This window comes from Macrotis lagotis, chromosome 2 (assembly GCF_037893015.1).
Source record: "Macrotis lagotis isolate mMagLag1 chromosome 2, bilby.v1.9.chrom.fasta, whole genome shotgun sequence".
NCBI lineage: Eukaryota > Metazoa > Chordata > Mammalia > Peramelemorphia > Peramelidae > Macrotis > Macrotis lagotis.
The window spans coordinates 223,906,851-223,921,530 of record NC_133659.1 but is presented as its reverse complement, the minus strand read 5'-3'; the positions used below and the strand labels follow the sequence as shown (position 1 = coordinate 223,921,530).

The 14,680-nt window shown below is 37.4% G+C and overlaps 1 protein-coding gene across 2 annotated transcripts in view; it reads left to right on the top strand.

Moving 5' to 3' along the window:
* The window catches only part of ENDOV (endonuclease V), a 78,291-nt gene extending 65,445 nt beyond the window's left edge, over window positions 1-12,846 (top strand). Inside the window, exons 8-9 of one of the 2 annotated variants that reach the window (XM_074224966.1) lie at window positions 329-399; window positions 10,883-12,846. In XM_074224966.1, coding sequence (XP_074081067.1) covers window positions 329-399; window positions 10,883-11,030 — 219 coding nt within the window. In that variant the 3' untranslated portion in view covers window positions 11,031-12,846. Of the gene's footprint in view, window positions 1-328; window positions 400-3,327; window positions 3,643-10,882 lie in introns of those variants that run through there. The other variant, XM_074224967.1, reaches the window with a different exon arrangement.
* Window positions 12,847-14,680: the final 1,834 nt, after the last annotated feature.

Genomic DNA, 14,680 nt, shown 5'->3' with positions numbered 1-14,680 from the left:
GCATCAAACATAAAATAAGTCAATATGATAATCTTTTATTCTTGTGTATTGGGGAATAGAAAAAAGACCTGCTCTTGAAAAGAATTTAGAAAATTCAGAATTTAAAATTCAATATTTAAGAATATCTTCTCAGGGGCGGCTAGGTGGCCCAGTGGATAGAGCACTGGCCTTGGAGTCAGGAGTACCTGAGTTCAAATCTGGCCTCAGACACTTAATAATGACCTAGCTGTGTGGCCTTGGGCAGGCCACTATCCCATTGCCTTGCAAAATCTAAAAAAAAAAAAAGAATATCTTCTCTACTCTTCTTCAACCTAACCATGTTTTACAGGCAGATATTCGATCGCGAGAATATATCCGGACTGTTGAGCTTGCTAACTCACAAGAAACAAGGCAAGAAAGGTAGGTATAAGATATGAATGGGAATATATCCCTAGATCCCTACTTCTCTCTCCCCAAAAGGAAATTGCCATGTTATGGAGTGTTGTGCCTGGAAATCCCATGGTAGGATATTCAAAGTTTTATCATATAAAGAATTCAATTTAATATCTATATATATAGAAGAAATGAGCTGGGAGTTCCAGATTGATTATATAAAGTAGTTTAATAATCAAAGTGGGATACTCATACCAGGGCAGTCTAGGATGACCACTAATGATAATCATGGATACCTACAAAGACTACCACAATATTTTTGAAGTAATTATGGAAATAAGAGAAGAAAGGAGGAACCATTTCTCCATGGCCAGCTCCATAGTAGCAGTCAGGTTAACTGAATTCATAGGCCTGTATAGACTCTAGACCTAGAAGAGACCTTAGCAGTTATCTGGTCCAGTTCCTTCATTTGACAGGTAAGGAAATTGAGACTTAGAATAAAAGTTAAATGATTTGTCCTAGGACATATAGGTAATATATGATAGAGACTGGAGATAAAAAATCCTTTAATCAAATTTAATGCTCTTTTCATATACCATCTACCTCCTTCCATTGCTAGCACTGCCACCATGACCTCCGACCTTGTATAAGACAAGAAAAACAAGAATTTCTCAGATCAGAAACTAGTCTATCATCCTGTTTTAAGAGCACCATGCCATTTCTATATTCTCTGTTTAAAGATTTCCAGATAAGGAGGTTTCCTCATTTGCATAGATAATTTAGTACAAAGTCTAGCTATCTCATGTCTTACAGTTAATTTTTTCTGTTAAACAATTCCCAGGGGCGGCTAGGTGGCATAGTGGATAAAGCACTGACCCTGGAGTCAGGAGTACCTGGGTTCAAATCTGGTCTCAGACACTTAATAATTACCTAGCTGTGTGACCTTGGGCAAGCCACTTAAACCCATTTGCCTTGCAAAAATAAAAAATCTGAAAAAAAAATAAAAAAAAACAATTCCCAAGACAGGATACTTTGAGATCCTGAAAAGAACAGTACCGTTAAACTAAAATAATTACATTCTCATAGTTCTGGGTACTACAATACTTATAAAAGTAAAATGTAACCACTGGGGACTTTGAGCATCTTCAGAAAAGAATAGCAGGTTATATCCAAATGATTGGGATAAAACCATCATTCTCGTTGGAGGATATTATGTTAATGGACAAGAGAGAAGGCTGAACATCTCATCTCTTATTTTTCTCCTGATTTTTCTTTTCCTAACAAGGAGAATAGTTGAAATCAAAGATAAAATGGAAAGTAGTAAGAGAGCACTTATTTCTTTTTTAATAAATTCAGTTTTACAAGTCCAGGACAAAGTATATCCCAGAGTACTAAAAGAACTAGCACATGTGATTGCTGAGCCACTTTCAATGATTTTTGAAAGATCATGTAGAACTGAAAAGGCACTATAGGACTCCCCTTTCTTTCTCTTTTTCCTCTCTTCTCTCACTTCCCCTCTTTTTCTATCTTTCTCCTTACTCTTCCCTCCCGAGGTACCATAAATTATCCCAATTTACTAAGAAGAAAAGAGTGGAGTCTGTACATTATAGGCCAGTGAACTTAACAGAAACACAAAATGTATCAAATCCTCTACTCAACAAGTGGTCATCTAGCCTCTGTCTAAAGACTTCCCAGGAGGAAGGGGAGATTCACCATAATGTGAGGCAGCCTATTCCACTTCTGGATACCTAATTGCTGAGAGAGTATCCTGATTATTATCAAATCAAAATTTCCTCTTTTCAACTCTTACTCACTCTTCTTTGTTCTATTTATAGATAGAAAAGTCTATACTCTCTTCACATGATGACCCTTCAGATATTTGAAGCTAGCTCTTATGCCCCTTTGAATCTTTTCTAAAAATTCTCAGTTTTTTCAAGTGATCCTCATATGACTGAGACTCAAGACTCCTCACCATCTTGGTAGTACTCTACAAACAATTCTCCAACTTAACAGTGTCCTTCGTAAACTACATTAACCACCACACTACATTAACAACAACATTGTGAGTTGATCAACTATGAGGGATACAGTTCTTCTCAACATTTCAGAGATCTAGAACAATCCTGGGAGACCTATTATGGGTAATGCCATCTAGGCAAAACACAAAAGCAAAAACAAACTCCCACAATATGTATGTTCACTTTTTTAAAACTTCTCTTATGTTTTTCCTTTCTATTCCATGATTTTCTTTCTTTTTCCCTTAGTCCTAATTCCTCATGCATAAAATATCTAATATGTAAAAACATGTTGAACACAAATGTATATGTACAACTTTTAGAAGACTGCTGCTGAGGTGGGGTTGGGAAGGGAGGATAGTAGAAAACTGCAAATGGATGAATGTTGAAAAATTTTCATAACATGTGATTGGAAAAATAAGATATCAATGTGTTATAAAAAATACTAGTGAAGGGAAAAGAAAAGTAAAATAAACTATGACACTTAGACCTAAATATAATACTTCAGGTGAGATCTGATGGTGCAGAATACAGCAGGTTAACTACCTGCCGCTTCCTGGAAGCTATGCCTCTCACTAATTACAAAGATTTCATTTGCTCTTTTGGTTACTATGTCAAACTGTAGAATTACATTGAGCTCTTATAGTCCACTAAACCTCCAGATCTTTTTCAGAGCAACTAGTACCTAACTATACTTCCCTGTCTTATATTTGTGAAGTTGATTTGTTTGGACCCAAGTTCAAGACTTTTTATTTAGTTCTCTTTAATTTCATCTAATAGGTTTTGCCAAATGTTCTTGGCTCTTATTATCCTTTTTGTTCCTGACTGTCATCCAGTGTGTTAGCTGTCATTTCCAATTCTGTGTGAACTGCAAGCTTGCTTTCTTTATGTATACTTATCTATATCCAAGTCATTGATAAAAATGTTTATCAATGTATAGGGCCAAGAACAGATCCTCAGGATACTTGACCAGAATCTCCTGTCCTACTGACATGGAACATTAAACATTTTTCTGAGGTTGGTCATCTATCCTGAATTCATCTTTAATTGTATTATTGTTTAGTTCACATCTCTCTATCTTCTTCACAGGAATAGTACAAGATCAGAAAGATAAAAACTTTTGCAAAATTGATATAGATCATATCCTTCACATTTCCCTTATTAATTTAGTATTCCTGTCAAAAGAAAAAATTGAGATCAGTTTTCTTTTAAAGTTTTTGCAAGGCAAATGGGGTTAAGTGGCTTGCCCAAGGCCACACAGCTAGGTAATTATTAAGGGTCTGAGGTCGGATTTGAACCCAGGTACTCCTGACTCCAGCGATGGTGCTCTATCTACTGCACCACTTAGACTCCCTGTCCTTTTTTCCTTAATACTATATTCACTTTTTAAAAACTTTTCTTAAATTTTCCTTCATTTATTGTTTTTTCAATTACACGTAAGGACAAATTTCAACATTCATTTTATTTCTCCCCTCTCTTCACACAGTTCAATGTTAGTCATGTTGTTGGGGCAGCTAGGTGGTGTAGTGGATAAAGCACCGGCCCTGGAGTCAGGAGTACCTGGGTTCAAATCCGGTCTCAGACCCTTAATAATTACCTAGATGGGTGGCCTTGGGCAAGCCACTTAACCCCATTTGCCTTGCAAAAAAAAAAAAAAAAAAAAAAACTAAAAAAAATTAGTCATATTGTGAAAGAAGAAATAGACCAAAAAAATTACAAAAAAAGAAAGTGAAAATATTATGTTCAAACTCCAATTCTTTCTTTGGATATGGATAGTATTTTCAACATGAGCCCTTTCGGTTTGTCTTAGATCATGTATTGCTGAGGATAGCTGAGCCATTCATTGTTTTTCATTGTATAATGTTGCTATTACTGTTCTGCTCACTTCACTCATCAACAGTTCATATATTTCTTTCCAGGTATTTCTGAAATTGTCCTGCTCATTATTTCTTATAGCAAAATAGTATTCCATTACAATCACATACCAAAGGGAATCCCTTCAATTTCCAATTCTTTGCCACCATAAAAAAGATCTTCTCTAAGAATTTTTGTTCAAATAGACCTTTTCTCCTTTTTTGGGATATCTTTGGGATACAGCCCTAGGAGAGATAATTTACTGGATGGTATGCCCAGTTTGATTACTTTTTTAGCATAAATTCAAATTACTCCACAATGATTGGATCAGTTCACAACTCCACCATCAGTGCATTAATGTCTCAGTTTTCTTAATATACCCTCCAATATTTATCATTTTCCTTTTCTGTCATATTAGCTAACCTGATAGGTATGAGTGGTGTGTCATAGTTATTTTGAGCTTAGGCTACCGTTCTTTGTATTTTTTTTTATTAATTCCCTTGATATTCTTAACCTTTTGTTCTTCAAGATGAATTGTTAAAATTTTTTTCAAGCTCTATAAAATAATTTTTTTTGTGATTTGATTGAAATGGCACTATATAAGTAAATTAATTTAAGTAAAATTGTCATTTTTATTATATTGGTTTAGCCTATTGTGAGCAATTGATATTTTCTCATCTATTTAGATCTGACTTTATGTAAAAGGAATTATGTAATTTATTCATATAGTTCTTGAGTTTTTCTTGGCAGGTAGACTTCCAAATATTTTATATTATATGCTGCAGGGGTCCAGCCTCCGCCAGGTCCTTGGAACCTGACAGGAGGGAGGGATAAAGTTAGCAAAATGAGTTGAGTCAACAAATGGGTAAAAAAGGCAGGAGCAGGTTGACTGACTGTCAGCTGCTTAGATATATTTTTATAGTCTTAGAATCATATCAAACAAGCAAACTAAAATCATTTCCTTGGTTACAAAAGTATACAATTTTCATCATTAATCATATAGTTCATATGTTTACAAGTTTGATCATGTAGTGGTTACAAGTATGATTATCAATCTTGTAGTTAATTTTCTTGTCCCTGCTCAGACCGTCATGACCTCAACCTGCCTGTTGCCTAGTTTGTTGCTGCATAGTAAAGTTATTAATTAAACAAAACTTTCTATATAATAATCTTTGATATAATTTGTTTAATGGAATGCTTTTATGTTTTTGTGCCATATATGTAATATTTTTCAGTATGCTCCCTTGACAACCTATAGTGAGGGTAGTTAATGTTTGTCCACCTGTCGTTGACTCCTTCAATATCCAATTTTCCTTTCAGCCCTTGTTGGTAGATGCTACAGTTTCTATGACTTTCTATTCTTTCTCAATAAACTAAGGCTGTTGGAGTTCACATATTGGTTACCTATAGTAACTATTCTCTCACCATCTTTATCACATATTCCTGTGTATGATAAGGGGGGCAAAACTGTTAATTTCCCTGGAATTCTATCTGACCCATCTTGTATCTGTTTTCCCTGTATATATTCTGACGTCTCCCTGGAACTCCCAGTGCTGTATTTTCCAAAGATTTCATAATGTTGAAGCCTTTTGTATGTCTAAGGGAGAGGCAGTCCTATTAAATTTGGACAGAGTTCACAATCTGTTTTATTCAAGGAATTTCTCTGAAATCCTTCCTTTATAGTCATTCCACTATTAGGATGAACAAGTTTTGCAATCAATAATAGACCTATAAATATGGGTATACATGGAATCCTTATATATATTGAAGAAGGAAATGTTCCATCAGGCAGTGTGACTGCCCTGAGTCTTCTTGCGGTGACTGTGTCAAACAGCTTAGAGACCCTGGCTCCCAACAGTCTGCAGTTATTTTAGAAGGAATTTTTCTTTCTATGTTTTTGCCACAGGTCTTTGTTGGTTTTATATGTTGGTATATATGTATATAAATGTATGTATGGATATATAAATATGGATGATTTATGTGGGTTTATTTATATCCTACAACTTTACTGAAGTTATTCATTATTTCAAATATTTTTTAGTTGATTATCTAGGATTTTCTAAGTATACCATCATATTATCAGCAAATAGTGAGTGCTTTGTTTCTTTGTGGTCTATTCTAAATCCTTTATTTTCATTTTCTTATTACCATAACTAATATTTCTAATATGATATTTAATAGGAGTGGTGATGATGGACATATTTGTTTTATCTCTGATCTTATTGGTAGGGCTTCTAGCTTATCCCTATTATAGATAATGTTTGCTGATACCACTTTATTATTTTAAGGAAAGCCCTTTGTGTTTTTTTCTGCATCTTTTGAGAAAATCATAAGATTTCTGTTGGTTTTATTATGCCATTCTTTTTTTCCCCCTTCATTCAATTTTCTCCAGAGATCTAACTTTTCTAGAATTTTTTTCACTTCCTTTACTTTGTGGTTAGTTACCTAGTTCTGGAAGGGAAAATTTTATTTATTAGTTACTCTGTTATAAATCCCACCTGGTCATAGTTTATAATTCTTGTGATATTGCTGTAATCTCTTTGCTAGTATTTTATTTAAAATTTTTGAATTAATTTTCATTAGGGAAATTGGTCCATAGTTTTCTTTGTTTTAGCTCTTCCTGGTTTAGGTACCAACCCTTTGTGTTGTAAAAAATTTTGTAAGACTCCTTTACCTATTTTTCCAAATAGTTTGTGTAACATTAGAATAAATTGTTCTTTTTGTTTGTTTGGCAAGGCAATAGGGTTAAGTGATTTGCCCAAGGTCATACAGCTAAGTAAATATTAAGTGGTCTGAGGTTGGAATTGTATTTAGCTTACTCTGGGGTCAGTGTTCTATCCACTATGTTACCTAGCTGTCCCTTAAATTGTTCTTTAAATGTTTGGTAGAATGCCATTGTGAATCTATCTGGTCCTGGGAAATTTTTTTTAAAGGATATTATTTGTAAATGAAAGAAATCTGCAGGAGTGAGAGAAAATTTGAACACTTTATTCAGGAGTCATGCAACATAAGGGTACCTCACCTAGCCTGAGGCATGAGGTGGGGTTATTGCATCAGGTATTATATAGTCTTTAGAAACTCTTTCCCCTCCCACCTGGATTTTCATAGGCTCTCAGAATTTGAGTTATAGTTTAAGAGGTCCGCCCATCCCATGACATGTCCCTAATATGATCCCCTCCCACATCATACAATGCATGTTATGTTGATGAACCCCAATCGTCACAGGGTGTATGTGGGATAATACTCAATTACCTAATTGTGCAAACTCGGTTGCATTAGGTCAAGACCTTTAGGTCATCCTTGACTGGTTAAGGACTAGTTTCTTCTGATCTTGGGTTTGTCTTCTTTGGAATGGGATTAGGAGAACTCTCCCAGTTTTGTGATTGACTGGGGCCCTTCTCCCTTTGTAATGGGTTTCATAGGGACACCCCCTCCCCCACCCTGTGAAGACCAACCACTCCCTACATTCCTCACAAAGGAGTTCATTGATGGCTTGTGCAGTTTCTTTTTCTAAGATGGGGTTAAGTATTCCATTTCCTTTTCTGTAACTTGGGAAACATATTTTTGTAACTGTTCTTCAATTTTGCTTTAGATTGCCAGATAAATTGGCATATATTGGGTAAAATATTTCCTAATATTTGCTTTAATTTGCTCTTCATTGGTGGTGAATTCATCCTTTTCATTTTTGATATTGGTAATTTGTATCTTTTTTTTTAAATAAAATTAACCATTGGTTTATCTATCCTAATTTTTTTTCTTAAAACTAGCTCCTAGGGGCAGGTAGGTGGTACAGTGGATAGAGCACCGGCCCTGGAGTCAGGAGTACCTGAGTTCAAATCTGGCCTCAGACACTTAATAATTACCTAGCTGTGTGGCCTTGGGCAAACCACTTAACCCCATTGCCTAGCAAAAACTAAAATGTCAAAATAAAAAAAAATTAAATATCAAAACTATCTCCTAGTTTTATTACCTCCATAATTTTTTTTGCTTTCAGTTTTATTGATCTCTTCTTTGAGTTTTAGGATTTCTAATTTGCTGTGTACATGGAGATTTTTTAATTTGGTCTTTTTTTCTAGTTTTTTTAATTGCATGCTTAATTCTTTGATCTACTCATTCTCTATTAATGTATGAGTTTAGAGATATACAATTTTCTCTAAGTTCTGCTTTGGTTTCATCCTATGAATTTTGGTTTATTGTCTCAATGTTGTCTCATTCCCTATAATGAAATTATTGTTTATGACTTATTCTTTGAACCATTCATTCTTTAGGATTATTTAGTTTTCAATTAATTTTAAATCTATTCAATGCCCTTTATTAAATGTATTTTTATTGCATTATGATCTGAAAAGGAAGCATTTTATTTTTTGCCTTTCTATATTTGATTGTGAGGTTTTTGTACCACATTAACAGATGGTTAATTTTTGTATTGTGCAATGTACTGCTGAGAAAAAGGTATGTTCTTTTCCCTTCATTCAGTTTTCTTCTTGAATCTTTTATTTGAAGTTTTTTTTTTTGTTTAGCTCTGTTATTTTCTTCAGGAATGCTTGAAAGTCCCTTATTTCATTGAATGTTCATTTTTTCCCTGAAGGATTATGTGCAGTTTCATTGGGTAGGTTATAATACCAGCTCCTTTGCCTTCCATAATATCATATTTCATGCCCTTTGATCCTTTAATGTAGAAGCTGCTAAATCCTGCGTAATATAGTTTTTTTCCCTTTGAGATATTCTTATATTTGATCTGGGAGCTCTGGAATTTATCTATAATGTTCCTGGAAATTTTCATTTTGGGATCTCTTTTAAGAGTTGGTTGGGGTGGCTACGTGGTGCAGTGAATAGAGCATCGGCCTTAGAGTCAGGAATACCTGGGTTCAAATCCAACTTCAGACACTTAATAATTACCTAGCCGTGTGGCCTTGGGCAAGCCACTTAACCACATTTCCTTAAAAAAAAAAGTTGGTGGTGTTTTTTCAGTTTGTTTTAATGTCTAGTTCTAGGATATCAGGGTAGTTTTCTTTGATTTTTTTTTTAGTCATTTTTCAATCAAATTCAATTTTTCATGACCCCATTTGGTGTTTCCTTGGCAAAGATACTAGAGTGATTTGCCATTTCCTTCTCCAGATCATATTAAAGATGAAGAATTTGAACCAAACATGGTTAAGTGAGTTGCCCAAGGTCATACAATTAGTAAGTGCCTGAGGCCAGATTTGAACTCCAGAAGATGAGTCTTCCTGAGTTCAGCAGTGGTGTTGTATCTACTGTACTGCACCCCCTAGCTGCCCAGGTTAGAGAGTAGCTGTGAAGAATGTAGGGTGTTGGTCTTCTCAGGATGTGGAGGGGAGCCCTTAGAGAATCCATTATAAAGGGGGAATGGCCCAGCCAATCACAAGGCTGGAAGAGTTTTCCTAATCCCATTCCAGGGATATCAAACCCCAGTCGAGAGTGACCTAGAGATCTTCACCTAAAGCTACTGAGTTTGTGCAATTAGGTAATTGAATATTAACCCACACACCCCATCTGAGTTTGTGAGTGTGATAGAGCAACAAAAAACAATCAATCATGAACATAAAAGGCATTGTATTCAGTAGGGAGGTCATAGCCCTGCTGTCCTTTGCTTTTGTTGATCATTGTCCTGTAGAGGTTGATATCTAGATCTGGGAAGCCACCTTTTCTTTGAAAAACACTGATAATCTGGATCATGTCCAGAGGAGGACAACCAAGATGTAAAGGCCTTAATAACATTCTATATGAAGATAATAATTAATATTTGCATAATGCTTTTTTATACATACTCTCATTTAAGGATTATTTGAAGGAAATCAGAATGTTCAGTTTGTGTTAAAGAAGACCTGGAAGGGCATAATTCTTTCTAATGAAAGGCTCTCATATGGAGGAGAAATTAGTTTGTTCTGCTAGGCTCTAGAAAGCAGAGCAGAAATTTACTACTTATTTTACTATTATTAACTAGTGCAAGTAGATGGTGCAGTGGGTAGAGCATGGGCCTGGAGTCAGGAAGATCTGAGTTCAAATCCAGCCTTACATTTATGTGACCCTGGGAAAGTCTCTTAACCCCTGTTTGTCTCAGTTCCTCATCTGTAAAATGAGGACACATTGGAAAAAGAAATGTCAAAACTCCTCCAGTATCTTTGCCAAGAAAATCCCAGTTATAGAATCATACATGACTGACTGAACAATAACTACTAACAGCAAATTTCAGAGACAATTTCAGTCTCATATTAGAAAAAAATTCCAAGTAATTATATGGTATCAAAAAAGTAGTACAAACTGCCTTAGGAAATAGTGAAAAGTGCTGAATTTGTTGGGGGATAGTGTAGAAGGGATTCTTGTTGATGGAAGAATATGATCAGATGACCTCTGAGATCCCCTTTAGCCCTAAGGCTGTGCCCCTACTTCATAGCCCTCATTTCTCTGTCCAATCTGGTACCAGCCTGGTCTGATATCTCCTCAGTGCTAAGGAAAGGGGTTTCAGGGATACCAATTTATTGACTGTCCTGGTGATGACAGAAACTCCCCAAGTTCATTTCACTTCCCATAAGCAAATTGAAAATAACTCCTGCTTTGCCCCAGTGTGCTGACCAGGGATTACTCTCAAATGTTCTTTCTTTTCTGACCCTTCTTTTTAGGAGTCATGAAGGGCTAAGGGAGAAGAGTCCAAGTTTATTCCCTACAAGAGGCTTAGAAGAGTCTACAGGAGAGGAGAGGCCTTCCAAGAATCCCAGCCGGACCTCATTTGTGACCTCAGGACAGACCTCTGAGATCCTGTCATTGTGAACCAAGGATGGTAGGAGAGGTGCTGTGGAGGATATCTGAACATCTCAGATGTGATTGAAGGAAAAGGCAATTGTGAAGGACCAAAACCCAGCTCTCATTAGAAGTCTTACAAGAACTTAGTACTTTGTGTGATTTCAGAACTTTGTATAACTACAGTGATTTTAACCAGTCATGATGAAAGACCTTCTGCACAAGGCAGTGTGTGTGGCCCCCCTGTGCTCACCAGACACCAGAGATGACTCAATGTGAGTGATTCATGGCCTTTAAAATAGCTACCCCTCATAAGACATAGCACAGGCCATCTAACTTGTGGGAGCAACAATATTTGCTTGTAGGTTAGGCTAATTTTTCCCTAAAAGGTAGCCCTTGAGACTTAATTGACAGAGGACTAAGGCTTGAAAACCATTGTTGTCTTTTCCTGGTAGTCTGAATACACAAAGCCAGCACTTGGAGGGCAGCAGCACCCACCTGAAACTTTCCCTCCTCCCACCCCTCCCTTTTTAAAAACAATTAACTGTTTGGATAACTACGGTTTTAATTTATTTTAATTCTGAACTGGGAGCCCCAGCCTACAACAGTACACTAACACCATCAAACCTGTGGTCACGCAGCCTTAGGAACAGCCAGTCCATGTGTTCAGCAGAAGACAGATTTCAAGAAGGCAGAGAGCCAGCCTCTCTCTGGGAAACTTGTGAGGCTTTTTTTTTTCATTTGGAGACAAGAAATGGGACTCACTTTTAAAAGAAAAAAATAAAATTAAAAAATAATGATCCAACTCCTTTCTACCCACTGTTACCTCAAAGAGTAGATGACCCATGCCCTTTCTACCTCTTGCCCAGCTCTCTGACACACCATGGACCAGCCCCTGTCCATTTCCCAAGCCTGGCCAATCTCTGATATCTCACAACCACATAGGGGGAAGGGAGAAGGAGAGAATTACCTAATCACCAGTTCTTGCTGGCTCCAACAGACTGAAAGAGGGTGCCGTGGGTGGGTGGGAAACACAGAGGGAGTTGCACCTGCCAGCAATCTGCTCAGTGAATAAAGTCCTAGTCTGTTACCTGAAAATGGGTTTTTAGGCACACAAAGATGCAGCCAGACTCAACTGCCCCTGGACCAGTGGATGGGACAGTTGCTGTTTTACTTAGAATATTAGGGCCCATATAAACACTTGCTCAGGACTCTCTGTGTTCTCTTTTGCCTGCGTTGTTCCCTCTGGCCCATCACCTAGTCCCAGAGTTCTGCCTCCAGGACTCATTTCCACAGTACAAACTTGGCTTTTCTTTGTAGTTGTATCCAGAGCTTTCCTAGACCACATAGACAAAAAGATGAATAAACTGCCCTGATGCCTGAAATAGCTGCATCAACCTTCTTGGGATTATTTTGTCACCCTAATGAAGGGTGTGAAGGTGGAATGTGGATGGTCAGAGTCAGAGGGAAAGGGGGAAACTCCCTTGGAGTAGCTTGGAATCAGCAGCTAGTGCCTGTGCTAAAAAGCCTACCATACTTCATAGTAACTGCCTGGCCAAGAGTGAGGAACTTGGATCCCCAGAATTGACAGAACCTGCCCTGCCAGAGCATTGGCTTTATGCAGTGAGATTTCTCTGAATTCCCTGTTTCTCCTGTATTTGCTGTAACTCTACACCTCAGATTCTTTTGATGTTTTTCTGGGGCAATGTAAAATGACTTGTCCATAGTCACACAGCTAGTAAGTATCAAGTGTCTGAGGCCAGATTTGAACTCAGGTTGTCCTGATTCCATGGCTAGTTTTCTATCCACTGGGTCACTTAGCTAACCTTAGATTTACTCTTTTGGGGGGGGGGGGGCAAGGCAATGGGGTTAAGTGGCTTGCCTAAGGCCACAAGGCTAGGTAATTATTAAGTGTCTGAGGCCGGATTTGAACCCAGGTACTCCTGACTCCAGGGCCGGTGCTCTATCCACTGTGCCACCTAGCCGCCCCAAGATTTACTCTTAATGAATAACTGTTACCTTTTTGTGATAACTCTTCTAGGACTATCAAGGAGTTTATGAGTGTTTTGCTAAATTTTCATCTTTGATTCTTTTTTTTTTTTAATCCTGCCTGGGAATGAATGGTTTATGAGCTTCATTTAACAGTTGGGGGAAACTGAGAACCAGGAAAGAAGACTTGTCTGAGGTTCCACATAGAACAGTTACTGAATCTGGGATTTTTAACTCCTTCCTCTAAGTGTTCATCTTGTCATTTCTGCCCCTCCTCCAATTTAAATGAAGTTTAAAATTTAACTTTAAAAATAGACTGGGACCTAAAAAAAAATGTCCTGGGGATTACCTGGGTTCAAATCCGACCTCAGACACTTAATAATTACCTAGCCGTGTGGCCTTGGGCAAGCCACTTAACCCCATTGCCTTGAAAAACCTAAAAAAAATAATAGACTGGGGGCGGCTAGGTGGCATAGTGGATAGAGCACCGCCCTGGAGTCAGGAGTACCTGGGTTCAAACTTGGCCTCAAACACATAATTGCCTAGCTGTGTGGCCTTGGGCAAGTCACTTAACCCCAATTGCCTAAAAAAATAAAAATAGACTCTCCAGTGGACTAGAGAAATGACAAGAAAGAGGAGAAAATGAAGAAGGGAAATTGTATGTTTAGGGAATTCCACTTGCTGTTCCCATTTCTCCTTTTCCCAGAATTTCTCAGTCATTCTTTTGTGTAACGCTTTATCAAGTTGCAGGGTATGAGGAAGTCTGGGGTGGAAAAGTATAAATTTGAAGGGAAATTTGAGTCCAGGAGAACTATATCTCCTCCTATACTGAACATATAAAGTTGCTATCATATTCCTCCTTGGGAGCTTGGAAAATGGAAAGCATATCTGTTACATGATTAGAAGTCTGTGGATACTCCTAAAGCTTCCACCTGGTGAACAGGATAGAATAAGTGGAATTGGGCCTGCCCTTATAAAGCTTTCCTTAGGTTTCAAGGGGCTTCTCCTGTCTAGGAGAATCCTGCCCAACTTGAGGCAAGTGTTTCCTCTATCTTGAATTCAGGTTAATTTCCCACTTTAACTTCTTGTCATTCCTGGCAGCATTTCACTTGGTTGCACCCTCCTTTCTCTCTTTTGTGTTTTCCTTAACCCTACTACCTCCTCTATTTGTTTCCCCTCTTGTTCCTTTTTTCCTTATCTCCTTCCACCATTTTTCATCTCATTTCTCCCTTCCACACTTCTTTTATACTTCTCTTTTCCTTCCCTCTAGTTCCTCTTTCCTCCTTCCTTCTCTTCCTGAGATAACATTAAATAATCAAAATAGTTCATATTTGAATATCCCTTTAGATTTGAAAAATGCCTTACAAACATATAAGGGTCAGGAATTTCCCTAAAGCTGAGGGCTTTCCATGCAATTGAAGCTACTTTACTTTCTCAAATCAATTTTCCTCCCAATTTTTATAATTCAGATAATGAAATCACCCTATGTGCATTATACTCAACCACATTTGCCTTCTCTCCCCTAGCAGTTTATCTGAAATCTGCCAGGCTCTTGACTCCTGGTCTTTTGAGTCTTGCAAAGCTTCAAGGCCAATACTCTTGAGCAACTTCCTACTAAAAGAACCCTAGCCTGATCTCTTCCTATTGGGTTTTTTCCTTCGCTTCCTTTTCTACCTCAAGTGCTCTATGGG